This window comes from Cherax quadricarinatus, chromosome 39, assembly GCF_038502225.1.
Source record: "Cherax quadricarinatus isolate ZL_2023a chromosome 39, ASM3850222v1, whole genome shotgun sequence".
Taxonomy (NCBI): Eukaryota; Metazoa; Arthropoda; class Malacostraca; order Decapoda; family Parastacidae; genus Cherax; species Cherax quadricarinatus.
This window is the reverse complement of record NC_091330.1, coordinates 325,181-352,879: the sequence shown is the minus strand read 5'-3', so window position 1 is coordinate 352,879 and position 27,699 is coordinate 325,181. Positions and strand designations below refer to the sequence as shown.

At 42.3% G+C, this 27,699-nt stretch overlaps 1 protein-coding gene across 1 annotated transcript in view; it reads right to left on the bottom strand.

Moving 5' to 3' along the window:
- The window catches only part of LOC128696256 (uncharacterized), a 162,040-nt gene that overhangs the window by 15,535 nt on the left and 118,806 nt on the right, over positions 1-27,699 (bottom strand). The window contains exons 4-5 of the mRNA XM_053787396.2: positions 6,257-6,330; positions 4,034-4,225 (exon numbers count right to left, since the gene is read on the bottom strand). Coding sequence (XP_053643371.2) covers positions 4,034-4,225; positions 6,257-6,330 — 266 coding nt within the window. The remainder of the gene's footprint in view (positions 1-4,033; positions 4,226-6,256; positions 6,331-27,699) is intronic.

Here is a 27,699-nt window from a genome sequence, read left to right as displayed (position 1 = left end):
AAAATGGTTATTTATTACTATTAAATAACTGTTTCAACAATACATTTAATTTGCATAAAGCCTTCGTAATATTAAATTCCATTTGATATCTATATAATTTTTAGATAAAAAATTCTTCTTTCGTAATATCGTTTGTTTATATTTTTTCTAAACTAAAAATAAGTTTTTAGATCAATTGTTTCTAATTTATTAACATAATTTTATTTTTCATTTGAATTAAAAAGTTTACTTTTAAATAATGAATAATATGATGGTGAGACTGCACAGCCAGCTGGTACTGTTTAGACCAGCTGGGACTGTTTAGACCAGCTGGGACTGTTTAGACCAGCTGGGACTGTTTAGACCAGCTGGGACTGTTTAGACCAGCTGGTACTGTTTAGACCAGCTGGGACTGTTTAGACCAGCTGAGACTGTTTAGACCAGCTGGGACTGTTTAGACCAGCTGGTACTGTTTAGACCAGCTGGGACTGTTTAGACCAGCTGGGACTGTTTAGACCAGATGGGACTGTTTAGACCAGCTGGGACTATTCAGACCAGCTGGGACTGTTCAGACCAGCTGGGACTGTTCAGACCAGCTGGGACTGTTCAGACCAGCTGGGACTGTTTAGACCAGCTGGGACTGTTTAGACCAGCTGGGACTGTTTAGACCAGCTGGGACTGTTCAGACCAGCTGGGACTGTTCAGACCAGCTGGGACTGTTCAGACCAGCTGAGACTGTTCAGACCAGCTGGGACTGTTCAGACCAGCTGGGACTGTTTAGACCAGCTGGGACTGTTTAGACCAGCTGGGACTGTTTAGACCAGCTGGGACTGTTTAGACCAGCTGGCACTGTTTAGACCAGCTGGGACTGTTCAGACCAGCTGGTACTGTTTAGACCAGCTGTTACTGTTTAGACCAGCTGGGACTGTTCAGACCAGCTGGGACTGTTCAGACCAGATGGGACTGTTCATACCAGCTGGGACTGTTCAGACTAGCTGGGACCGTTCAGACCAGCTGGGACTGTTTAGACCAGCTGGGACTGTTTAGACCAGCTGGGACTGTTCAGACCAGCTGGGACTGTTCAGACCAGCTGGGACTGTTCAGACCAGTTGGGACTGTTCAGACCAGCTGGGACTGTTTAGACCAGCTGGGACTGTTCAGACCAGCTGGGACTGTTTAGACCAGCTGGTACTGTTCAGACCAGCTGGGACTGTTCAGACCAGCTGGGACTGTTCAGACCAGCTGGGACTGTTTAGACCAGCTGGTACTGTTCAGCTCAGCTGGGATTGTTCAAACCAGCTGGGAATGTTCAGACCAGCTGGGACTGCACAGCCATCTGGGACTGTTCAGACCAGCTGGGACTGCACAACCAGCTGGGACTGTACAGAGCAGCTGGGACTGCATAGACCAGCTGGGACTGTTCATACCAGCTGGGACTGTTCAGACCAGCTGGGACTGTTCAGACCAGCTGGGACTGTTCAGACCAGCTGGGACTGTTCAGACCAGCTGGGACTCTTCAGACCAGCTGGGACTGCTCAGACCAGCTGGGACTGCACAGACCAGCTGGAACTGTTCCGACCAGCTGGGACTGTTCAGACCAGCTGGGACTGCACAGCCAGCTGGGACTGTTCAGACTAGCTGGGACTGCACAACCAGCTGGGACTGTTCAGACCAGCTGGGACTGTTCAGACCGGCTGGGACTGCAGAGCCACCTGGAACTGTACAGAGCAGCTGGGACTGCACAGGCCAGCTGGGACTACAAACCAGCTGGGACTGTACAGACCAGCTGGAAGTGCACAGCCAGCTGGGACTGTACATAACAGCTGGGACTATACAGACCAGCTGGTCTGTATAGCTGGGACTATACAGACTGGTCTGTATAGCTGGAACTATACAGACCAGTTGGCACTGTACTGAGCAGCTGGGACTGTACAGACCAGCTGGGACTATACAGACCAATTGGGACTGCACAGACAGCTGGGACTACAAACCAGCTGGGGCTGTTCAGACCAGCTGGAACTGTACAGCCTAGCTAGGACTGATACAGAAAAAACGTAACAAGGACTGATAAATGAAGTCAGATATTAATGCGGAAGCTCAGGGAGTCACAACTGTGACTCCCTGAGAAGTTCACAGCTAAAATTGGACTCATGGTATTTTATATATAGTAACTCTTCCACGAAGGTTGATGACATATATACCGTGGGAGTAGCGTAATGTGAATGTTGATGATGTTAGTACCGTGGGAGTAGCGTAGTGTGTAGTATGAATGTTAACAATAGTAACATGGGAGAAGCATAATGTGTGGTGTGAATGTTGTTGACATTAGTATCGTGTGTAGTGTGAATGTTGTTGACACTAGTAACGTGGGAGTGGAGTAGCGTAGTGTATGGTGTGAATGTTGATGACGTTAGTAACGTGGGAGTAGCATAGTACGTGGTGTAAATGTTGACATTATTTAACGTGGGAGTAACGTAGTGTGGTGTGAATGTTGTGGACATTAGTAACGTGGGAGTAACGTAGTGTGGTGTGAATCTTGATAACGTTAGTAACGTGGGAATAACGTAGTGTGTGGTGGGAGAACTCAATATAAATTATTTGAATTCGATAGTGTAGTGTGAGGGATAGTCACGGTAGTGTGATTGTGATGCGAGTGTACTTACATAATTGTACTCACCTAATTGTAGTTGCAGGGGTCGAGACTCAGCTCCTGGCCCCGCCTCTTCACTGAACGCTACTAGGTCCTCTCTCTCTCCCTGCTCCATGAGCTTTATCATACCTCGTCTTAAAGCTATGTATGGTTCCTGCCTCCACTACATTGCTTGCCAGACTGTTCCACTTCCTGACCACTCTGTGACTCTGTGACTCATCTGAGTCTTCAACTTCCTAGAGTGACCCTTTGTTTCTGTTTCCCCTCTCTGGAACATCTTGTCTCTGTCCACCTTGTCTATTCCACGCAGTATTTTGTATGTCGTTATCTTGTCTTCCCTATCCCTCCTGACCTCAAGTATCGTCAGGCCGTGTATTGTGATTGTTGTGGTGAGTGTAATGTGATTAATGTGTGAGTGGCTTCTTCAGTCCTAAATAGGACTTCAGTGCTAATTAGGACTGAAGAAGCCACTTGTGGAGAAACATTTCCTTAATAAATGTATTGATGGGTACATATGTGTCTTGGTAGGTAAGACACAAAGACAACGGTTAGGCAACTTTATTCCGAAACGTTTCGCCTACACAGTAGGCTTCTTCAGTCGAATACAGAAAGTAGGCAGGAACAGGCTGAGGGACTGATAACCTCAAATTCTACGACTTCAAGGGTGATGGACTGATTACATCGTCTTCACATCTCTACTGTTCCTGCCTACTTTCTGTATTCGACTGAAGAAGCCTACTGTGTAGGCGAAACGTTTCGGAATAAAGTTGCGTAACTGTTGCCTTTGTGTCTTACCTACCAATCTGTCGGTATTTTATACCATTTTGATGTTCACATATGTGTCTTGTACCTACTGTTGGTACCACCATACTGCTTCCACCTAGTGTGGTTGTGTACTGTGAATGTGAAGATGTGTGTATTGTGTGTAGTGTGAGTGTAGTGTGCGTAGTGTGAGTGTAGTGTGTGTAGCGTGAGTGTAATGTGTGTAGCGTGAGTGTAATGTGTGTAGCGTGAGTGTAATGTGTGTAGCGTGAGTGTACAGTGTAGTGTGAGTGCACAGTGTAGTGTGAGTGTACAGTGTAGTGTGAGTGTACAGTGTAGTGTGAGTGTACAGTGTAGTGTGAGTGTACAGTGTAGTGTGAGTGTACAGTGTAGTGTGAGTATGGCGTGATGTTCATTGTAATGTAGTGTGGTGTGAAGTATGAGTATAGTAACCAGTAAAATATGTAGACTGTAGAGTAGAGCTGTTACACTGAAAGTAGTGTAGGAGAGTGAAGCATTAGTGAAGAACGCAGTGTAATATAACTTTTCATTTAACTGTCCACTAACTAGCAACCTCAGGAAATCATACTAGTTAACTATTGTTAAGAATATAGCTATTTCTGCACAAACAAAAGCATGTACCTGTCTCGAATGCTCCAAATCCTGTTTGTTTCCAAGCAAAGTGATTGGCGGGCGAGGCGGGTGTGGACGGAGCTTGAAGATGGTGTGAAGCAGCTGATTGGCTGTGAGGAAGGTCTCTCTCTCTGCCACACTGTAAACAACCAGAAAACCGTCGCATTGACAGATCTCCGGCGTCGGCAGTGTACTGTCGCCCTGTAGGAATACACCTGTTTATTATATGGCCTCTCTGTAGCCCTAGGAGATACATATGTTTATGTATATATATCGCTTTTGTGGTACAGTCCATAGGGCAGAGCAGAAATTGGTACCGTCTAAGGTGAGTATACCGGGAAAGAGTTCCGGGGGTCAACGCCCCCGCGGCCCGGTCTGTGACCAGACACAATCTTTCAGGCATCAGTCCTTCAGAAATAACGAGAATCAAGTCTGGTATCACCAAAAGAGCATCGACTCTTGAAAAACCTTCTCAGAGCTACTGAAATCAGTCGCAATCTTAGAGATAACAAAATACTTGCCAAATAAGGATATGCCACAAGTGACCACCACAAGAGATGTCAGAGTATCTTTACCATGAAAAACTTGCTTGATGACATTATTGCCAAAAAAATTACGCAGATGAAGCCTCATCAGAAGTTTGAAGAAAGTCAGTGAAGCAAGCCCCATCAGTCCAAAATGTATCTTCTGTATGAAGACAGTTAAGTATTCTAGGTTATTGTAGATGAATGGTTCAGGTTCTTATACAGTGAGGTGAGACTTTTACTAGAGCTCACACGAGGCTTTTCCACAGTTTACTGAATTAAGAACAAATGAGAAAATCAGTAAAACTGCAGTCAGGTAAATGGACAAAAGAATGCTTGTCATTGTTAGCAGGGAACTGAGTGTTGCTGAAGACCATTTTCACAGGTCCTGCTTCTTCCTGTACACTATGGATATAGATGCTGCCACAACCACAAACAGTCGAGCAGTGAACTACTTCCATTTATCAGAGAAATGATTGTTAACTCGGTTGTGGTGTCTCCGACTAGCCTCGTATGTAGATTGGTGCTGGCTGTCAATGCTTTTGGTGTGACCTAGTTGAAAGCACGTCCTATTTTTCCAGAAAATATTGATCAGTTCATCCTATATCCTGACTTTCTATATGTTAGCTTGCAAAACCATATCATGCACTCCAAGCAGAATTGGAGATAATGAAGTCGGCCAAGACTGAGGACAGCACAGACACGGTAGAACTGATAAGAGACGACGTCAAAAATAAGGCTAACATTGCCACCTAACATGTCAGAACTGGAGCACAGGAATAGCAGCATCCATGTTTCAGTTTTCCAGTTCCATCACAAACTGGTGATAGGCACAACGATATGTTATCATTTACCTCAAGAGTGCAGCGCAAGCCGACTTCTTTGATCAGGATTTGGTTTATGCCATCACCTGTGGCAAGGCAGGTATATGCAATCAACAGATCAAGGAAATACACCTCAAACATACTACCCGCATGAACATTGTGATAGTGACACAAATATTTTTGCACTTGGATGTTACAATATAGATATTATGTGCTCATCATGCTCTTGCATATAGCATGTTAGAATGTAAATATTACTGTGAAACACTTTAGATTAACGGGTCTTTTATTTACCATGTTTAACTAAATCCCTAAATTTATGTCGTTGAAGTAAACAGATATAGCATATGTGCCGTAAATTTTCAGGAAAACTTTACAGAATAAAACAAAAAAGTCCCATTGGTTACTGAGATTATTTTTTATTAGAGTTGACTATGTAAAACCAAACAAAATGGTCTAAATATTCCAAATTAAGAAAATAGTTAATGCACTTAAATTTTACAGTTGCCAAATTCTTAATGTTAAGAGTTTTACCATGTTTGCAAGTCACTAAAACTGTTCTCGGGGTGGATGTCTCAGTATCTTTGTTATTAGATTAAATATCTTTCATGACTTTGTTTACTTGTGCTGGGTTCATACATTCACTAACTGGTAACAATTAGAGTGTTGCCACTCTCAACTGTTATCACAGGAAAATGTTATAAATATACCATTTAAAAACACGTAACCGAATTTACCACCTTGGGTGGTACCGATAAGTTAAAAATCTGATCTGAGCTCAAGAACTGAAGTAACTTCTACGTGTTATTGCCGCATTTAATGGATTCGGAAGTTTTTATCCCCGATCTTGCATACAGTGGGAAGCAATACAACAATATTCTTACCGTTCTGGAGACGTCGATGATTTCAAGTTCGACCTTCACACCGTCGACTTGAAGACTTTGACGGTAGATGATATCTGAAAGAAGGAAGAAGTCACATGACTGGTGTATTGGCTGTTGCAGGTGAAGTGTGACGTGTGTATTAAATAGAGAGTAAGCAATGTAGTTGGAGTGTAACCTCTCTGAAGTTGGAATATGACCTGTTTAGGAATTTAAAGATGAAGCCAACGAAGACAGTTACCATTCGTTGAGCAAACTAAGAGTAAAGATTACTCGTTAGAGACATGTGATTCATCTGCAATTCATGTTATTTAGATCACAAATGCACACGTCGACGGGTTGACAAGGCTTCTGTCTAATATGGGAATGACCAGTACAACGATGTACAGATGTGAACGTTCACACGAGCGCGTACGCATGTCCGCTTACACAAAAATACGCACACACACACACACACACACACACACAAAAAAAAAAGTGGAAAACAGCGAGAAGATGAAGCAGAAGAAAAACAAAGCTACAAATTCTTGGGGCGTTCAGGCACAGAGATCGATTGAGAATATTGGAGCCCATATGGAGGACCAGAAACGTCGTGAACAAAGCTAACAGATACCAGTGGAAAAGTCTATAAGATAACACGTGTGAGGAAGTCTAGAAATAATGGATGGGTATCAACAAGCAACCGTTGACTCAATGTTCACTCAAAACTATTGTAAACAAAATTGACACTGAAATATCAGTATGTATGTGCGAATGATTAGACTTTCAAACTTTAAAATATGTAGTAGAAGTTAGATTTGAAAGAAATATGGAAGGAGAGGACATATAAACAAATTGCCGAAAAAGAAACTATGAACATATGAGGATTTTCCCGAGAATTTCGCTGGAAAAGGGAGAAATTGGATGGGAAGAAATCTACTAAATTATGGAAAGACTAGTTGTACAGTGACCTTATTTATGTCATTTATGTAGATTGTGAAAAATAAGAGGCCCAGTGCTGGTCCCAGTGAAACACCACTTGTGATGGGTCTCCATTTTGATTTCCCGTTTATGCGAACTCTCTGTTGGCTATCGGTTATCCATGATAATTTCTACTCCTGTACTGCGTGCCTTTACTTTTTAGTAGTCTCTTGTGTGGAAGTCTACCAGTGACCTTACTGAAACCATACACATGCTGTATTATCATGATCTACTGCCTTAAATACCTTAATGAAATGGCTCATAAATTCATAAGGCAAGAACGCCCGTATGTAAAACTGTGCTAAGATTTATTGATCAATTTCTTTCATATAAGGTGGTTTAGAATTGTATCTGCAGTAATTGATTCCATGAATTTTTCCACAATTAAGGTTAACGTAATAGGTCCTTAGAGTTAAATTATACACCAGTCTCCTGCTTTGTCAATAGATATCATATTTGTCATTTTCCACTTATATGACACGATATGGTTTGGGTCTGGTAAACAGTATTTATTACGAACCCTTGTTTTACATTCGTCCGTATCCTGTTCTTATCAAGACTTATCATTCTCTATCTACCTCATTATTGCCTTATCCAATTTTTAATCCTCCTTCCTTCCTTCGCTTCCATTTCTAACCTCCTTGGGCCAGACCTACCAACAAGCTCTGTCTATCCTACTAATTAGGACATAAGCCTCACTAATTGGCCCACTATATGCCAGATGTACCTTCCACTTTCCCTTTCTTTGCTCTCGTTTCTCCGCTTCCTTCTTCTCATTCAATTATCAGCCCCCTTCTTGCCCACACTCCATTCATCCATTCACTTCCCTTTCACCCTCCAGTCATCCATTTCCCTGGATCCCAACTCCCAGTCATCCATCTGCCTTTTATCCTACCCTTCATTCATCCATCTGCCTTTCATCGTCTCCATAATAATCACTCTCTCCCACACCAAAGGTATTCTGGCAAGATAACAATAAGACGTTCCCCGTCTTTCTCTTGCATACAAAAGGTAATTTGCCCGACTTAATCTCGCCTCGTTAAATGTAATCTCTGTTTTATTCTTAATGTAATATGACTTAGCAGCCCATCTCCAGCTTCAGTAGCGTGCGTCGTTATAATAATGGAGCATCGTTAAGTAGCGTGCGTGGGAATACCAACAGTCTTAAGAAACTAAATACGTTCCAAGCTTTCAAACGTAAGCCTTCCGTATGGGTTAATTTCTTAATGTTAATTACATTACAAATTGTAGAGGTGAAGAAACACGGACAACACTTGAGTATCTATATTTCCGAAAGGTTTCGCCTACAAAGTAGGCTTCTTCAGTCAAATACAGTGGTAACTGAAATTGGAGGGAGCAGAAGCAGTGGAGAGGTAAAGATGATGTGATCAGTTCAGTCTAGCCTTAATTAAAAGTAGTAGTTTTGAGGTGGTCAGTCCCTCTGCCTGAAGAAGCGTCCAGTTCTATGGTCTCGATCAATGTGAAGCTAAAGCATGAGAATTGCGCCTTATTACGATAATAAATGTGATAAAGTAGGTCATATTCGGAGGCTACGCTGGGTTTAGGAATCTACGTTTATATAAGTTTGTACTCTGAATTTCCAAGAATTTTTGTGGCCGGGTCACCACTACTTGGAAAAGACCCGGGCCGGGAGAATACCGGCGAATAAGAAAAAAAAAATCTGCTTCTCAGGTGACATATCTCTCCAATTAAGATGTCGAGGTGTGCACATGTGTTTTATCTATCCATCAACTTTTCAGTGTTGTATATCTTTGATGTAATGACAAAAAACTGAGAAGCGAAGTGACCAATTAACAAAACAGAAAAGCAGTAACCGTGCGAGAAGAGAGGAAACGAAAATCTTATATAAGATTTTCATTTTCTTAATGCTTGGGTAGAATGTAGTAAGTTGTGTTTCATTTACATCATAATCATAAAAAATCAGGTGTTGTAAGGTAACGGTGAGGTGTAGTCTCTTTCCTTATATGTATTTCTGTTGATTTTTTTATTTTTGCAGTTCCTTGATAGTGTGAGAAATCACGAAAGCAGTTGGAATTCTACTATTGTGTGTGTACTCACCTATTTGTGGTTGCAGGGGTCGATTCATAGCTCCTGGCCCCTCCTCTTCACTGATTGCTACTAGGTCCTCTCTCTCCCTGCTCCATGAGCTTTATCATACCTCGCCTTAAAACTATGTATGGTTCCCGCCTCCACTACTTCACTTTCCAAGCTATTCCACGGCCTGACTACTCTATGACTGAAGAAATACTTCCTAACATCCCTTTGATTCATCTGAGTCTTCAACTTCCAATTGTGACCTCTTGTGTCTGTGTCCCATCTCTGGAACATCCTGTCTTTGTCCACCTTGTCTATTCCGCGCAGTATTTTGTATGTCGTTATCATGTCTCCCCTGACCCTCCTGGCCTCCAGTGTCGTCAGGCCAATTTCCCTCAACCTTTCTTCGTAGGACAATCCCCGTAGCTCTGGGACTAGTCTTGTTGCAAACCTTTGCACTTTCTCTAATTTCTTGATGTGCTTGACTAGGTGTGGATTCCAAACTGGTGCTGCATACTCCAGTATGGGCCTGACGTAAATGGTATAGTCTTGAACGACTCCTTACTGAGGTATCGGAACGCTATCCGTAGGTTTGCCAGGCGCCCGTATGCTGCAGCAGTTATCTGATTGATGTGTGCCTCAGGAGATATGCTCGGTGTTATACTCACCCCCAGATCTTTTTCCTTGAGTGAGGTTTGCAGTCTTTGGCCATCTAAACTATATTGTGTCTGCGGTCTTCTTTGCCCTTCCCCAATCTTCATGACTTTGCATTTGGCGGGGTTAAACTCAAGGAGCCAGTTGCTGGACCAAGCTTGTAGCCTGTCCAGGTCTCTTTGCAGTCCTGCCTGATCCTCATCCGATTTGATTCTTCTCATTAACTTCACATCGTCCGCAAACAAGGACACTTCTGAGTCTATCCCTTCCGTTATGTCATTCACATATACCAAGAACAGCACAGGTCCAAGGACTGACCCCTGTGGAACCCCGCTTGTCACAGACGCCCACTTTGACACCTCGTCACGTACCATGACTCGTTGTTGCCTCCCTGTAAGGTATTATCTTATCCATTGCAGTGCCTTTCCTGTTATGTGTGCCTGATCCTCTAGCTTTTGCAGTAACCTCTTGTGAGGAACTGTGTCGAAGGCCTTCTTGCAGTCCAAAAAAATGCAGTCGATCCACCCCTCTCTCTCTTGTCTTACTTCTGTCACCTTGTCATAAAACTCTAATAGGTTTGTGACACAGGATTTTCCCTCCCTGAAACCATGCTGGTTGTCAATTATACACTTGTTTCTTTCCAGGTGCTCCACCACTCTCCTCCAAGATATAAGAACTAAAATAGGAAGCCTAAAGCTATGTTAAATTTTACAAGAAGAAATAATTTAACAAGGAGCTAAAAGTCTTAGGAAAGTAATGAAAGATTTCAAAGTAGTTCGAAATGAATAAATGGATATAGTTCATATTGTAAAAAATTGGAACACGATAAATTAAGGAATAATCAGTAAAATAAATGACGATATTTAAGAGTTATGTGACTGTGACCTCGTTCAGTACCGAGAAACAAGAAGAATCCATGACAGTAATGATCACGAAGGAAAACACAGCAGAAGGACATTGAACATAACAAGATACTGTATTAAACTGTCGAGAGAGACAGACCAATTATTTTTTCCCTTTGGCTGTGTTGCAAGTGACATCGAATACAAAAGTTAAAAGGATAAATAGATGGAAAGACAAATCAGAATGACCACAAAGGGTTTCCAGCTTAATATAGTAAGCAGCAGCTTACCGAAGGTTAGGCAAATATGAGAGTCAGAAAATAGACTACTGTAACTAACTCTCACATATGTTAGGAAAAGGGAAGAATTACTAAGAGAAAGGCAAGCATTAAGGACATAAGACCAAAATTAGTAAATGCGAGGCGAAGACGTATTGAGATAAAGAGGAAAACCAGTATCAAGAAAGTTGTGGAAAAGGTTAAAGATATAAATGACTCAATAAATGGAACAGTTTTTTCGGCAGAGTATTACATGAATTCCAGTATAATTAAAAATTAGGTAAATGAACAGGAATAGAAAGAAGAGGAATATATCAAACGTTTACAATCCACATAATTGTCTAGGGTGCCTACAAAACTACTTAAGAATTTAACACATGTATTTGGATTCCCACATTATTGTTTAAGGGTTCCCATATAATTGTTAAAAGTTCCCATACAGTTGTTTAGGGGTTCTCATAATTGTTTAAGGCAGTGGTTCTTAAACTTTTTCGTCCTATTACCCCCAGAGACTCTTCAGGGTATTACCGTGACCCCTATAATAAATTTTGAAATGGTGAACCTTTTGAAAAGGTAAGATAAAACAAAATGATAGGAAGACCATGGTTTATTGAAAATGCCACAGAACAAAAACCTTGAAAAATTCCACATAGCCTCTACAAATGCCAGAACACTACAAATTCCACAGAACTATTGAACATTAGACAAAACCTACTTCTCATTCACTCAGTGGAAGGGTTGAAATTGTTTCGCAGCCATAAGTCTGTCAAAGCGAGGAGCAGTACTCGACACGCAACACCTGATGTCAGCATCGATTACAAGTCTATTGTGTGCCTTCGTTTTCAGTGTGCTTGGCTTCATACTCTCGTGACTCAAAACTTTGGTGAAAATAACGACACATTGCGGCTTGACCACAGAGTTCTGAATGATGCTTGTGTAACCCATCTTGAGAAAGGCTTCATTGTACGTACGCTTCTTGGCAGACATAGTGCAAACAGGAAACCACCTTGAGAGTCACGAAGCAAGAACGACATACGGGCATCCCTCACCGTAGCTATGAACTGACTGTTATGGTTGATGTGTTTACTGTAGCAGACCACCGCACATGTGATCAGTGTTGCCACTCACCAAACTGGTAAAAGCTCAATTGGCTAATTCAAATATATGAAAATAAATTATATTCTCCCGAACCATTGGTGACCCCCTGGGAAACCCCAAACAACCCCCAGGGGGTCACGACTCCCAGGTTAAGAACTGCTGGTTTAAGGGTTTCCCTCATAGTTGTTGAGGGTTCCTCATACATTTCACACGACCAAGTGGATTAAAAACATTTCCACTAAACGACAGCTTTCAGTGATGTGAAACAGGCCACTCGTGTTGGGTCAGCCAAAGTACGATTAGTCTGATAATCTGAAAGTCTGGCCGTCACCTTTGCAGTCAGACCATACTGGGAGTGAGTGACCTAACCATCATTAGTAACTCCAGCACCTCTGACGTCATAAAATTTCCCAGAAGGTTAACAGTCCCAGTGTATCATCTGGACACGTAAACATTGCGTGTAATGGAAACAAGCAGCCACGCCCTCTGGCCTATGTATGAAGCCCACACCACTCACAGTGAAAGGGTCATCTTACCGCAGAGACCTTTAACAGGGTATTTTCCCTGACGTTTACACTATCAACCCCATTTAGACCATGGAGTTCATCACCGGTAAGCCAGCAGTTGCTGCTACCGTGACCCGTAATAAAGTAAGTTACAAAAACACGTCAGTTTTTTTTCCTGTTAAATGCAATAAAATTAACACACTACACAGACTACGTCCTTTGAAAGGTAAGTGAGTATGATTGGTAAGACAGCAGTTTGAGGATAAACCTGGTATATTTGGTGTGAATAAGGTCGCAGGACCTAAACGTATTCGCAATGAAACGTAATAACACCAACGGTTGCTTCTTGCCAAGTCATCCGCCATAGGGCCAACGGTATCACTAAACAAGGTCATCATTATGACAGAGGACGGTTAATGATGATTTTCACTGATAAAAGCAATAACAATAAAATTACAGTTACATACCAAAAATCGATCTTTTAAGCGACTATCATTCTCAATTCTCGTCGCTAAATCTTCAGCACCTGTGGCTGTAGCCAGAGGTTACCGTCACACTGCAGGAGTGGTCGTTACTTATGCGCATAGCACTCAAGCCCAGGTCCATCCGACATTCGTACCATTGGAGGGCACCGCAATCTATTAGGGGCAATCTCAAGTGTCAGTTCCGTATTCTGATACTAGCATGGATCAAATCTGTTCTAGTTCCCAAGGACTTCGTGACTTCTTTACTTCACGTCTGTTTATCACACTTCAGCTGGACCTTCATTCTGTAATTTATCCTTCAAATAAATACAAAGAACGTCACCAGCATTTGTCTTCACTTCACCGTTCCTTAACAAACTAGATATTTTTCGATCACTGCACGATTCGAGAAAGATATGTCTGTACTGAATAACGACATAAATTTGTAATTACATTAAATATTAGAACTGAAGAAACAAATACAGCAATTGAGGCCAAAGTTATATATATATATATATATATATATATATATATATATATATATATATATATATATATATATATATATATATATATATATATATATATATATATATATATATATATATATATATATATATATATATATATATATATATATAGGATGGGGTCCACCTCTGGTGTAAATTGTGGGACCCATAGCCTCGGAGAAGTGGATAAAAAGGCTTCAAGGAAAAATATTTGGATTTCTTCCTGAAGCCGTTTGAGGATCAGGAAGACTCCTACACCCACAGGATCAAGAAGACTCCTACACCATATATATATATATATATATATATATATATATATATATATATATATATATATATATATATATATATATATATATATATATATATATATATATATATATATATATATATATATATATATATATATATATATATATATATATATATATATATATATATATATATATATATATATGTATCCCTCCAAACTACCAATGTTCCATACCCCTCCTTTAAAGTGCAGGCATTGTACTTCCCATTTCCAGTATGTATATATATATATATATATATATATATATATATATATATATATATATATATATATATATATATATATATATATATTATATATATATATATATATATATATATATATATATATATATATATATATATATATATATATATATATATATATATATATATATATATATATGCAATAAGATCACAGTAAACAGGTGATTTCAGAATATGCAAAACAACCACTGTGAAAGACTAGAGAAATTCCAAGCGCTTTAGTGACTACTCACATTATCAAGGAACTATGAAAGTAAAGCATCCAAAGAAGGTATATAAGGGGTCTGGCCAACACCTCACTATCAGATCCCACAACTGGACAGGTCCTTCGCACAACCCACCAGCAAACTATTCTACCCAAGAAAATTTAAAAAATTATTATTTGTCCAGTGTATTATTAAATTCTTCCCAAATTCTATTAATTGTAAATGGATCTAATTTATATAAACCAAAGGAAATATTCATATTATTGTCAAAACTGCTTTTTATGAAACAAGATTCAATTATATTCCTGTCAACCATGGACTTGCTTGATACTACTTTCTCAACTTTTTGAAAATCAATTGGATGGTTAAAATCTCTTACATGAATAAATAGAGCATTGGAATCTTGTCCAGTTCTAATGCTATATTTATGTTGTTTTAATCTTAGTTCGAGATTTTTACCAGTTTGACCGTAATAAACTTTATCGCAAATTTTACAAGGAATCTTATAGACACATCCATCAGCATTTTGGGGGGAATTCTTTATCAAAAGTTTTTTTTACTGTATCAAGATTTTTGAATACAACTTTAATATTAAAAGTCTTAAGAAGAGAAGGCATATCAACCAAGTTTTCATGGCAAGGGGGAACCAACATATTTTTAGTTGAATAAGGCTGGTTGTCCCTTTTTGGATTGTAAAAAGTATTTCTAGCAACTTTAAAAGATTTATTAATTACATTTCTTGGGTATTTTAAATCATTACCTATTTCATAAATTTTGGATATTTCCTCATCTATGAACTCAGGACTACAAATTCGTAAAGCTCTCAAAAACATTGATGAGAAAACAGACAGTTTGACTATCTTGATGCGAGGAATAATAGTGGACATAGGAACAGTTATTTGTAGGTTTTCTGTAAATTTTAAATTTGAATTCATTATTACCCTTAATAATTAAAACATCTAGAAAAGGCAATGAGTTATTTTCTTCAAACTCAACAGTAAAGTTTATAGAATGGGCTAAGCTATTTAATTTTCCAAGGAAATGGTGTATATCTACATTTTTGGGCATAAGACACAAAATATCATCAACATATATGAACCATTTAGCTCTATTAAATGGCTGCTTAACACAATCCTCCCTAACAGAGTATAGGCTAGGCAGCCAAAGACTGCAAACCTCACTCAAGGAGAAAGATCTAGGGGTGAGTATAATACCAAGTACGTCGCCAGAAGCACACGTTAACCAGATAACTGCTGCGGCATATGGGCGCCTGGCAAACCTGAGAATAGCGTTCCGGTACCTCAGTAAGGAATCGTTCAAGACTCTATACACTGTGTACGCCAGGCCCATACTAGAGTACGCAGCGGCAATTTGGAACCCACACCTGGTCAAACACGTCAAGAAATTAGAGAAAGTGCAAAGGTTTGCAACAAGGCTGGTTCCAGATCTAAGGGGAATGTCCTACGAAGAAAGGTTAAGAGATGTCGGTCTGACGACACTGGAGGACAGGAAGGTCAGGGGAGACATGATAACGACATACAAAATACTGCGTGGAATGGACACGGTGGACAGAGACAGGATGTTCCAGAGATGGGACACAGAAACAAGGGGTCACAATTGGAAGCTGAAGACTCAGATGAGTCAAAGGGATGTTAGGAAGTATTTCTTCAGTCACAGAATTGTTAGGAAGTGGAATAGTCTGGCAAGCGATGTAGTGGGGGCAGGAACCATACATAGTTTTAAGACAAGATATGATAAAGCTCATGGAGTAGGGAGAGGGAGTACCCAGTAGCAGTCAGTGAAGAGGCGGGGTCAGGAGCTGAGTCTCGACCCCTACAACCACAATTAGGTGAGTACAATTAGGTAAGTACATAAACACACAGGGGGTATGCCCTACGAAGAAAAGTTAAGGAAAATCGGCTTGACGACACTAGAGGACAGGAGGGTTAGGGGAGACATGATAACGACATACAAAATACTGTGAGGAATTGACAAGGTGGACAGCGATAGGATGTTCCAGAGATGGGACACAGAAACAAGGAACCACAGTTGGAAGATGAAGACTAAGATGAGTCAAAGAGATGTTAGGAAGTATTTCTTTAGTCATAGAGTTGTCAGGAAGTGGAATAGTCTGGCAGTGATGTAATGGAGGCAGGAACCACACATAGTTTTAAGACGAGGTATGATGAAGCTCATGGAGCAGGGCGAGGGAGGACCTAGTAGCGATCAGTGAAGAGGCGAGGCCAGGAGCTATGTATCGATCCCTTCAACCACAAATAGGTGAGTACACACACACTCACATGCACTCACACACATACACACACACACACGCACATGCACACACACACACACACACACACACACACACACACACACACACACACGCACTCACGCATGCACGCACACACTCACGCACGCACGCACGCACGCACGCACGCACGCACACACACACACACACACACACACACACACACACACACACACACACACACACACACACACACACACACACACACACACACACTTGAAAACCTCATGCATCAGGGACACTACCAGAGAGAGAGGGGAGGATGAGCCAGCAAGACTGGATCTTGTGTTCACCCTGAGCAGTTCAGACATTGAGGACATCACTTACGAGAGGCCCCTTGGAGCTAGCGATCACGTGGTTCTCAGTTTTGATTATATAGTAGAGTTACAAGTGGAGAAGGTAACAGGAACTGAAGGGGACAGGCCAAACTATAAAAGGTGGGATTACACAGGTATGAGAAACTTCCTGCAGGAGGTTCAGTGGGACAGAGAAATGGTAGGAAAATCAGTAAACGAGATGATGGAATATGTGGCAACAAAGTACAAGGAGGCAGAGGAAAGGTTTGTTCCCAAGGGAAACAGAAATAATAGGAAGACCAAAACGAGTCCTTGGTTTACCCGAAGGTATAGGGAGGCAAAAACTAAGTGCAACAGATAATGGAAAAGGTACAGGAGGCATAGGACCCAGGAAAACAAGGAGATTAGTAGAAGAGCCAGAAATGAGTATGCACAGATAAGGAGGGAGGCCCAGCGACAGTATGAAAACGACATAGCATCGAAAGTCAAATCTGACCCGAAACTGCTGTATAGCCACATTAGGAGAAAGACAACAGTCAAGGACCAGGTGATAAGGCTGAGGAAAGAAGGTGGAGAACTCACAAGAAACGATCAAGAGGTATGTGAGGAGCTCAACACGAGATTTAAGGAAGTATTTACAGTAGAGACAGGAAGGCCTCTGGGGGGACAGACCAGATGGGGACACCAGCAAGGAATACACCAACAAGTGTTGGACGACATACATACAGATGAGGAGGAGGTGAAGAAACTGCTAAGGGACATCGATACCTCAAAGGCAATGGGACCGGACAACATCTCCCCGTGGGTCCTTAGAGAGGGAGCAGATATGTTGTGCGTGCCACTTACCACAATCTTCAACACGTCCCTGGAAACTGGACAACTACCTGAGGTATGGAAGACGGCAAATGTAGTTCCCATTTTTAAAAAAGGAGACAGAAAAGAGGCACTAAACTATAGACCTGTGTCATTGACGTGTATAGTATGCAAAGTTATGGAGAAGATTATCAGGAGGAGAGTGGTGGAGCACCTGGAACGGAACAAGAGTATAAATGCCAACCAGCACGGATTCATGGAAGGCAAATCCTGTGTCACAAACCTTCTGGAGTTTTATGATAAAATAACAGAAGTAAGACACGAGAGAGAGAGGGGTGGGTTGATTGCATCTTCTTGGACTGCAAGAAGGCCTTTGACACAGTTCCTCACAAGAGATTAGTGCAGAAGCTAGAGCATCAGGCGCATATAACAGGAAGGGCACTGCAATGGATCAGAGAATACCTGACAGGGAGGCAACAACGAGTCATGGTACGTAATGATGTATCACAGTGGGCACCTGTGACGAGCGGGGTCCCACAGGGTTCGGTCCTAGGACCAGTGCTATTTTTGGTATATGTGAACGACATGATGGAAGGGTTAGTGTCCCTGTTTGCAGATGATGTGAAGTTAATGAGGAGAATTAAATCAGATGAGGACCAGGCAGGACTTCAAAGAGACCTGGACAGACTGGACACCTGGTCCAGCAAATGGCTTCTCGAATTTAATCCTGCCAAATGCAAAGTCATGAAGATAGGGGAAGGGCACAGAAGACCACAGACAGAGTATAGGCTAGGTGGCCAAAGACTGCAAACCTCACTCAAGGAGAAAGATCTTGGGGTGAGTATAACACCGAGCATGTCTCCGGAAGCACACATCAACCAGATAACTGCTGCAGCATATGGGCGCCTGGCAAACCTGAGAACAGCATTCCGATACCTTAGTAAGGAATCGTTCAAGACACTGTACACCGTGTATGTCAGGCCCATACTGGAGTATGCAGCACCTGTTTGGAACCCGCACTTGATAAAGCACGTCAAGAAACTAGAGAAAGTACAAAGGTTTGCGACAAGGTTAGTTCCAGAGCTAAGGGAAATGTCCTGTGAAGAAAGATTAAGGGAAATCGGCCTGACGACACTGGAGGACAGGACGGTCAGGGAAGACATGATAACGACATATAAAATACTGCGTGGAATAGACAAGGTGGACAGAGACAGGATGTTCCAGGGAGGGGACACAGAAACAAGAGGCCACAATTGGAAGTTGAAGAGTCAGATGAGTCAAAGAGAAATTTGAAAGTATTTCTTCAATCACAGAGTTGTCAGGCAGTGGAATAGCCTAGAAAATGACGTAGTGGAGGCAGGAACCATACACAGTTTTAAGACGAGGTTTGATAAAGCTCATGGAGCCGGGAGAGAGAGGGCCCAGTAGCAACCGGTGAAGAGGCGGGGCCAGGAGCTAAGACTCGACCCCTGCAACCACAAATAGGTGAGTACACTCACACACACACACACACACACACACCAGAATCAGAGATGGATAGCCTTTGAAGTGTGATGAAAGGGCGAGAGTGAGAGTGTAGGGGCGTTAGAAGGAGACCACTGATCACCTGACATGGAGAAATGATGACAGGCTATACAAACATACACATACACATATACACACACACACACACACACATATACGCAGAGCGAATGCTCGTTTGGCAAATTTAAGAGTAACTTTCAGGAGTCGCAGCAGTCACTCCCGGCTTCATATACGATATATTTATTACCATTCTTAGAGTACACAACGCCAGCATTGAACCAACACCTGATAAAGCTTGATAAGAATTTGGAGAAAATACTAAAGTTTGCAACGAGACTGGTCCCAGAATTAAGACGTATGAATCTGATGACATTAGAGACCAGAAGAGTAAAGGGCAGCATGCTAACGAGATGCAAAATACTCAGAGGACTTGATAGGGTAAACAGGGATAGACTGTTTCAGAGGCGGAAAACTGGTACACTAGGGCACTGTTGGAACCTAAAAACACAGACGAGTCTTAAATATGTAAGGAAATATTTCTCTCGCCTCAGGGGTGGTCAAAATGTTAAATGACTTTGACGACGAAGTTGTGGAGGCAGATTCCATACATAGTTTTAACCTCGTTGGCCCTGTTTTTTGTTACTCCGAAAATGACTGAGAAATAAACAACGAAGTTTCCAGTAGCAGTGTTGTATTTCATGCTGTGTGTACGTCTCTGCTTTTCAAGGACACGTTCTGTTGCTTTATTTTTCGGCCTCAGTGAGAACTATTTCTCATTCAATGGACTTGCAAATTATGGACGAGAATGTCACTCATTTATCTTTAACCTCTCTTAATATTCTCTGATATAGTCAGGGCCAGCTATTTGCTGTACTTAATGTTCCTTCAAGGTATGTGAGGGACTCCTGAATCAGAGAATTGGAAGTACCTCCTACTTTCCGTGAATCAAACATTACTGCCTCGTGTTCCTCATTCCCCGGACACTGTCTGACCCCTACGAGTTTAGCGCTTCCCATAGCCATAAAAATTATATTAATTATTTAATGCAGTACGTCTTGATCATAAAAACTAATAACCTGAAGAACGTATTGGCTGTAGACAAACATTGGTGTTGGTACAAGAACGTGATAATAGCTGCATTAAGTTCAGAGGCAAAGTAATATGCATTCTATAAAAGAGTGAGATCTCTAGTTGTCCTGTCATTCTAGAAACAACTAATTAGAATCAGTTGACTTTTGAAGAATATTTATACATCAGGTGTTCCAGGAAAACTTGTGTGGGCGCCCCAAGTAAATAATACTAGTAGCATTACGGAAGGAAGGTGTGATGGCTAGTTCCTGGTACCCTGGATCGATCCCCCACACTTCCTGGATACTGCATATCATCAACACTGTCCACACCTCCAGGATACTGCATGTCATCAGCACTGACCACACCTCCAGGATACTGCATATCATCAACACTGTCCACACCTCCAGGATACTGCATGTCATCAACACTGTCCACACTTCCTGGATACTGCATATCATCAACACTGTCCACACCTCCAGGATACTGCATGTCATCAACACTGTCCACACCTCCAGGATACTGCATATCATCAACACTGTCCACACCTCCAGGATACTGCATATCATCAACACTGTCCACACTTCCTGGATACTGCATATCATCAACACTGTCCACACCTCCAGGATACTGCATGTCATCAACACTGACCACACCTCTAGGATACTGCATATCATCAGTACTGACCACACCTCCGGAATACTGCATATCATCAATACTGACCACACCTCCAGGATACTACCTATCATTTACGTTGACCACACCTTTCACACAGAAAGTGTTTCCCCTCTCAGCATTATCGTTCCATCACTTGTGCGCACACACACACACACACACACACACACACACACACACACACACACACATACACACATACACACACACACACACACACACACACACACACACATACACACACACACACACACAAGGTCACAATTGGAAGTTGAAGACTCAGATGAATCAAAGAGATGTTTGGAAGTATTTCTTCAGTCATAGAGTTGTTAGGCAGTGGAATAGCCTAGAAAGTGACGTAGTGGAGGCGGGAACCATACATAGTTTTAAGACGAGGTTTGATAAAGCTCATGGAGAAGGGAGAGAGATGACCTAGTAGCAATCAGTGAAGAGGCGGGGCCAGGAGCTACGAATCGACCCCTGCAACCACAAATAGATGAATACACACACACACCCTAACACCGAGCACGTCTCCGGAGGCACACATCAACCAGATAACTGCTGCAGCATATGGGCGCCTGGCAAACCTGAGAATAGCGTTCCGATACCTTAGTAAGGAATCGTTCAAGACACTGTATACTGTGTACGTCAGGCTCATACCGGAGTATGCAGCACCAGTTTGGAACCCACACCTGGTCAAGCAGGTCAAGAAATTAGATAAAGTACAAAGGTTTGCAACAAGGCTAGTTTCGGAGCTCAGGGAAATGTCCTACGAAGAAAGGTTGAGGGAAATCGGACTGACGACACTGGAGGATAGGAGGGTCAGGGGAGACACGATAACGACATACAAAATACTGCGTGGAATAGTTAAGGTGGACAGAGACAGGATGTTCCAGAGAGGGGACACAGAAACAAAGGGTCACAATTGGAAGCTGAAGACTCAGACGAGTCACAGGGATGTTACGAAGTATTTCTTCAGTCATAGAGTCGTCAGGAAGTGGGAAAGCCTAGAAAGTGATGTAGTGGAGGCAGGAACCACACATAGCTTTAAGACGAGGTATGACAAAGCTCAGGAAGTAGAAAGAGAGAGGACCTAGCAGAGATCAGTGAAGAGCTGAGTCTCGACCCCTGCAACCACAATTAGGTGACCACACACACACACACACACACACACACACACACACACACACACACACACACACACACACACACACACACACACACACACACACACACACACACACACACACACAACAAGACTAGTCCCAGAGCTAAGAGGTATGTCCTACGAGGAGAGGTTAAGGGAAATCAACCTGACGACACTGGAGGACAGGAGAGATAGGGGGACATGATAACGACATACAAAATACTGAGAGGAATTGACAAGGTGGACAAAGACAGGATGTTCCAGATATTGGACACAGTAACAAGGGGACACAGTTGGAAGTTGAAGACACAGATGAATCACAGGGATGTTAGGAAGTATTTCTTCAGCCACAGAGTAGTCAGTAAGTGGAATAATTTGGGAAGGGATGTAGTGGAGGCAGGATCCATACATAGCTTTAAGCAGAGGTATGATAAAGCTCACGGCTCAGGGAGAGTGACCTAGTAGCGATCAGTGAAGAGGCGGGGCCAGGAGCTCGGACTCGACCCCCGCAACCTCAACTAGGTGAGTACAACTAGGTGAGTACACACACACACACACACACACACACACACACACACACACACACACACACACACACACACACACACACACACACACACACACACACACATACACACACACACAAACACACACACACACACACACACACACACACACACACACACACACACACACACACACACACACACACACACACACACACACACACACACACCGAGGAGGAAAACAACAGGAAAGGACCAGGTAATCAGGCTAAGGAAGGAGGAGAGACAACAAGAAATGGCCGTGAAGTATGTGAGGAACTCAACTTGAGATTCAAAGAAGTGTTCACAGAGGAGACAGAAGGGGCTCCAGAAAGACGGAGAGGTGAGGTACACCACCAAGTGCTGGACACAGTACACACTACCGAGGAAGAAGTGAAGAGGCTTCTGAGTGAGCTAGATACCTCAAAGGTAATGGGGCCGGATAACATCTCTCCGTGGGTCCTGAGAGAGGGAGCAGAGGTGCTATGTGTACCCTTAACAACAATATTCAATACATCTATCGAAACAGGTAGATTGCCTGAGGCATGGAAGACAGCAAATGTAGTCCCAGTTTTTAAAAAGGGAGACAGACATGAAGCGCTAAACTACAGACCAGTGTCACTGACATATATAGTATGCAACGACATGGAGAAGATTATCAGGAGAAGAGTGGTGGAACACCTAGAAAGGAATGATCTCATCAACAGCAGACAACATGGTTTCAGGGACGGGAAATCCTATGTCACAAACCTACTGGTGTTCTATGACAGGGTGACAGCAGTAAGACAAGAGAGAGAGGGGTGGGTGGATTACATTTTCTTGGGCTGTAAGAAGGGGTTTTACAGTTCCACACAAGAGATTAGTGCAGAAACTGGAGGACCAGGCAGGGATAACAGGGAAGGCACTACAACGGATCAGGGAATGCTTGTCAGGAAGACAGCAGCGAGTCGTGGTACGAGGCTAGGTGTCAGAGTGGGCGCCTGCGACCAGCTGGTTCCCACAGGGGTCAGTCCTAGGACCAGTGCTGTTTCTGGTATTTGTGAACGACATTACGGAAGGCATAGACTCTGAAGTGTCCCTGCTTGCAGATGACGTGAAGTTGATGAAAAGAATTCATTCGATTGAAGACCAGGCGGAAATTACAAAGGGATCTGGACAGGCTGCAGACCTGGTCCAGCAATTGGCTCCTGGAGTTCAACCCCACCAAGTGCAAAGTCATGAAGATTGGGGAAGGGCAAAGAAGACCGCAGACGGAGTACAGTCCAGGGGGGCCAGAGACTACAAACCTCACAAGGAAAAACATCTTGGGGTGAGTATAACACCAGGCACATCTCCTGAGGCACACATCAACCAAATAACTGCTGCAGCATATGGGCGCCTAGCAAACCTCAGAACAGCATTCCGACATCTTAATAAGGAATCGTTCAGGATCCTGTACACCGTGTAAGTTAGGCCCATATTGGAGTATGCGGCACCAGTTTGGAACCCACACCTAGCCAAGCATGTAAAGAAAATAGAGAAAGTGCAAAGGTTTACATCAAGACTAGTCCCAGAGCTAAGTGGTGTGTCCTACGAGGAGAGGTTAAGGGAAATCGACCTGACGACACTGGAGGACAGGAGAGATAGGGGGGACATGATAACGACATACAAAATACTGAGAGGAATTGACAAGGTGGACAAAGATAGGATGTTCCAGAGATGGGACACAGCAACAAGGGGAAACAGCTGGAAGTTGAAGACACAGATGAATCACAGGCATGTTAGGAAGTATTTCTTCATCCACAGAGTAGTCAGGAAGTGGAATAGTTTGGGAAGCGATGTAGTGGAGGCAGGATCCATACATAGCTTTAAGCAGAGGTATGATAAAGCTCACGGCTCAGGGAGAGTGACCTAGTAGCGACCAGTGAAGAAGCGGGGCCAGGAGCTAGGACTCGACCCCTGCAACCTCAATAGGTGAGTACACACTACTACTACTACTACTACTACTACTACCACTACCACCTACTGTATCTACTGACAAGAGCCCTTGACAGTAAGTAATTAAGAGTCCATCTTGTACGCAGTATGTGGGATACATGTACATTGTATATGTTTCTGAGTGCATATATATGTAGTACATGACTCACGAAATCGTAATGAAACGATTGCAAACAAACCATACCACGGGTAGGGTTTGATCCCGCGGTCAGAGAGTCTCAAAACTCCAGACCGTCGCGTTAGCCACTGGACCAGCTAGCCACAATAAGATTCGTCCAACTAGGTATATTTCTACACCATAGGAAGGTTAGCATAGGCACCACTGTGACCACAAATGCAAGGTTTTACAGACGAATCTCCAGCTACCGTGGCCGTGACGAACTCTAGCTCAAGTCCCCTCAAAGCCGTTAACATAACTCACGAAATCGTAATGACACGATTGCAAACAAACCATACCACGGGTGGGGTTTGATCCCGCGGTCAGAGAGTCTCAAAACTCCAGACCGTCACGTTAGCCACTGGACCAGCTAGCCACAATAAGATTCGTCCAACTAGGTATATTTCTACACCATAGGAAGGTTAGCATAGGCACCACTGTGACAATAAATGCAAGTTTTTACAGCTGGTCCAGCTGGTCCAGTGGCTTACGCGACGGTCTGGAGTTTTGAGACTCTCTGACCGCGGGATCAAACCCCACCCGTGGTATGATATGTAGTACATGTATATTTACTACATGTGATATAACAAATACAGATTTTGGGAAATGTTGAGTGAATGCGTGGGGAGTTTTGAATCAAGTGTGAGAGTAATGGTGGTTGGGGATTTCAATGCTAAAGTGGGTAAAAATGTTATGGAGGGAGTAGTAGGTAAATTTGGGGTGCCAGGGGTAAATGTAAATGGGGAGCCTTTAATTGAGCTATGCGTAGAAAGAAATTTAGTAATAAGTAATACATATTTTATGAAAAAGAGGATAAATAAATATACAAGGTATGATGTAACACGTAATGAAAGTAGTTTGTTAGATTATGTGTTGGTGGATAAAAGGTTGATGGGTAGGCTCCAGGATGTACATGTTTATAGAGGGGCAACTGATATATCAGATCATTATTTAGTTGTAGCTACAGTTAGAGTAAGAGGTAGATGGGAAAAGAGGAAGGTGGCAACAACAAGAGGAAGGTGAAAGTGTAAAAACTAAGGGAGGAGGAAGTTCGGGTGAGATATAAGCGACTATTGGTAGAAAGGTGGGCTAGTGCAAAGATGAGTAGTGGGGGGGGGGGTTGAAGATTGTTGGAATAGTTTTAAAAATGCAGTATTAGAATGTGGGGCAGAAGCTTGTGGTTATAGGAGGGTGGGGGCAGGAGGAAAGAGGAGTGATTGGTGGAATGATGAAGTAAAGGGTGTGATAAAAGAGAAAAAGTTACCTTATGAGAGGTTTTTACAAAGCATAAGTGTTATAAGAAGAGCAGAGTATATGGAGAGTAAAAGAAAGGTAAAGAGAGTGGTGAGAGAGTGCAAAAGGAGAGCAGATGATAGAGTGGGAGAGGCACTGTCAAGAAATTTTAATGAAAATAAGAAAACATTTTGGAGCGAGTTAAACAAGTTAAGAAAGCCTAGGGAAAGTATGGATTTGTCAGTTAAAAACAGAGTAGGGGAGTTAGTAGATGGGGAGAGGGAGGTATTAGGTAGATGGCGAGAATATTTTGAGGAACTTTTAAATGTTGAGGAAGAAACGGAGGCGGTAATTTCATGCACTGGCCAGGGAGGTATACCATCTTTTAGGAGTGAAGAAGAGCAGAATGTAAGTGTGGGGAGGTACGTGAGGCATTACGTAGAATGAAAGGGGGTAAAGCAGCTGGAACTGATGGGATCATGACAGAAATGTTAAAAGCAGGGGGGGATATAGTGTTGGAGTGGTTGGTACTTTTGTTTAATAAATGGATGAAAGAGGGGAAGGTACCTAGGGATTGGCGGAGAGCATGTATAATCCCTTTATATAAAGGGAAAGGGGACAAAAGAGATTGTAAAAATTATGGAGGAATAAGTTTACTGAGTATACCAGGAAAAGTATACGGTAGGGTTATAATTGAAAGAATTAGAGGTAAGACAGAATGTAGGATTGCGGATGAGCAGGGAGGCTTCAGAGTGGGTAGGGGATGTGTAGATCAAGTGTTTACATTGAAGCATATATGTGAACAGTATTTAGATAAAGGTAGGGAAGTTTTTATTGCATTTATGGATTTAGAAAAGGCATATGATAGAGTGGATAGAGGAGCAATGTGGCAGATGTTGCAAGTACATGGAATAGGTGGTAAGTTACTAAATGCTGTTAAGAGTTTTTATGAGGATAGTGAGGTTCAGGTTAGGGTGTGTAGAAGAGAGGGAGAATATTTCCCGGTAAAAGTAGGTCTTAGACAGGGATGTGTAATGTCACCATGGTTGTTTAATATATTTATAGATGGGGTTGTAAAAGAAGTAAATGCTAGGGTGTTCGGGAGAGGGGTGGGATTAAATTATGGGGAATCAAATTCAAAATGGGAATTGACACAGTTACTTTTTGCTGATGATACTGTGCTTATGTGAGATTCTAAAGAAAAATTGCAAAGGTTAGTGGATGAGTTTGGGAATGTGTGTAAAGGTAGAAAGTTGAAAGTGAACATAGAAAAGAGTAAGGTGATGAGGGTATCAAATGATTTAGATAAAGAAAAATTGGATATCAAATTGGGGAGGAGGAGTATGTAAGAAGTGAATGTTTTCAGATACTTGGGAGTTGATGTGTCGGCGGATGGATTTATGAAGGATGAGGTTAATCATAGAATTGATGAGGGAAAAAAGGTGAGTGGTGCGTTGAGGTATATGTGGAGTCAAAAAACGTTATCTATGGAGGCAAAGAAGGGAATGTATGAAAGTATAGTGGTACCAACACTCTTATATGGATGTGAAGCTTGGGTGGTAAATGCAGCAGC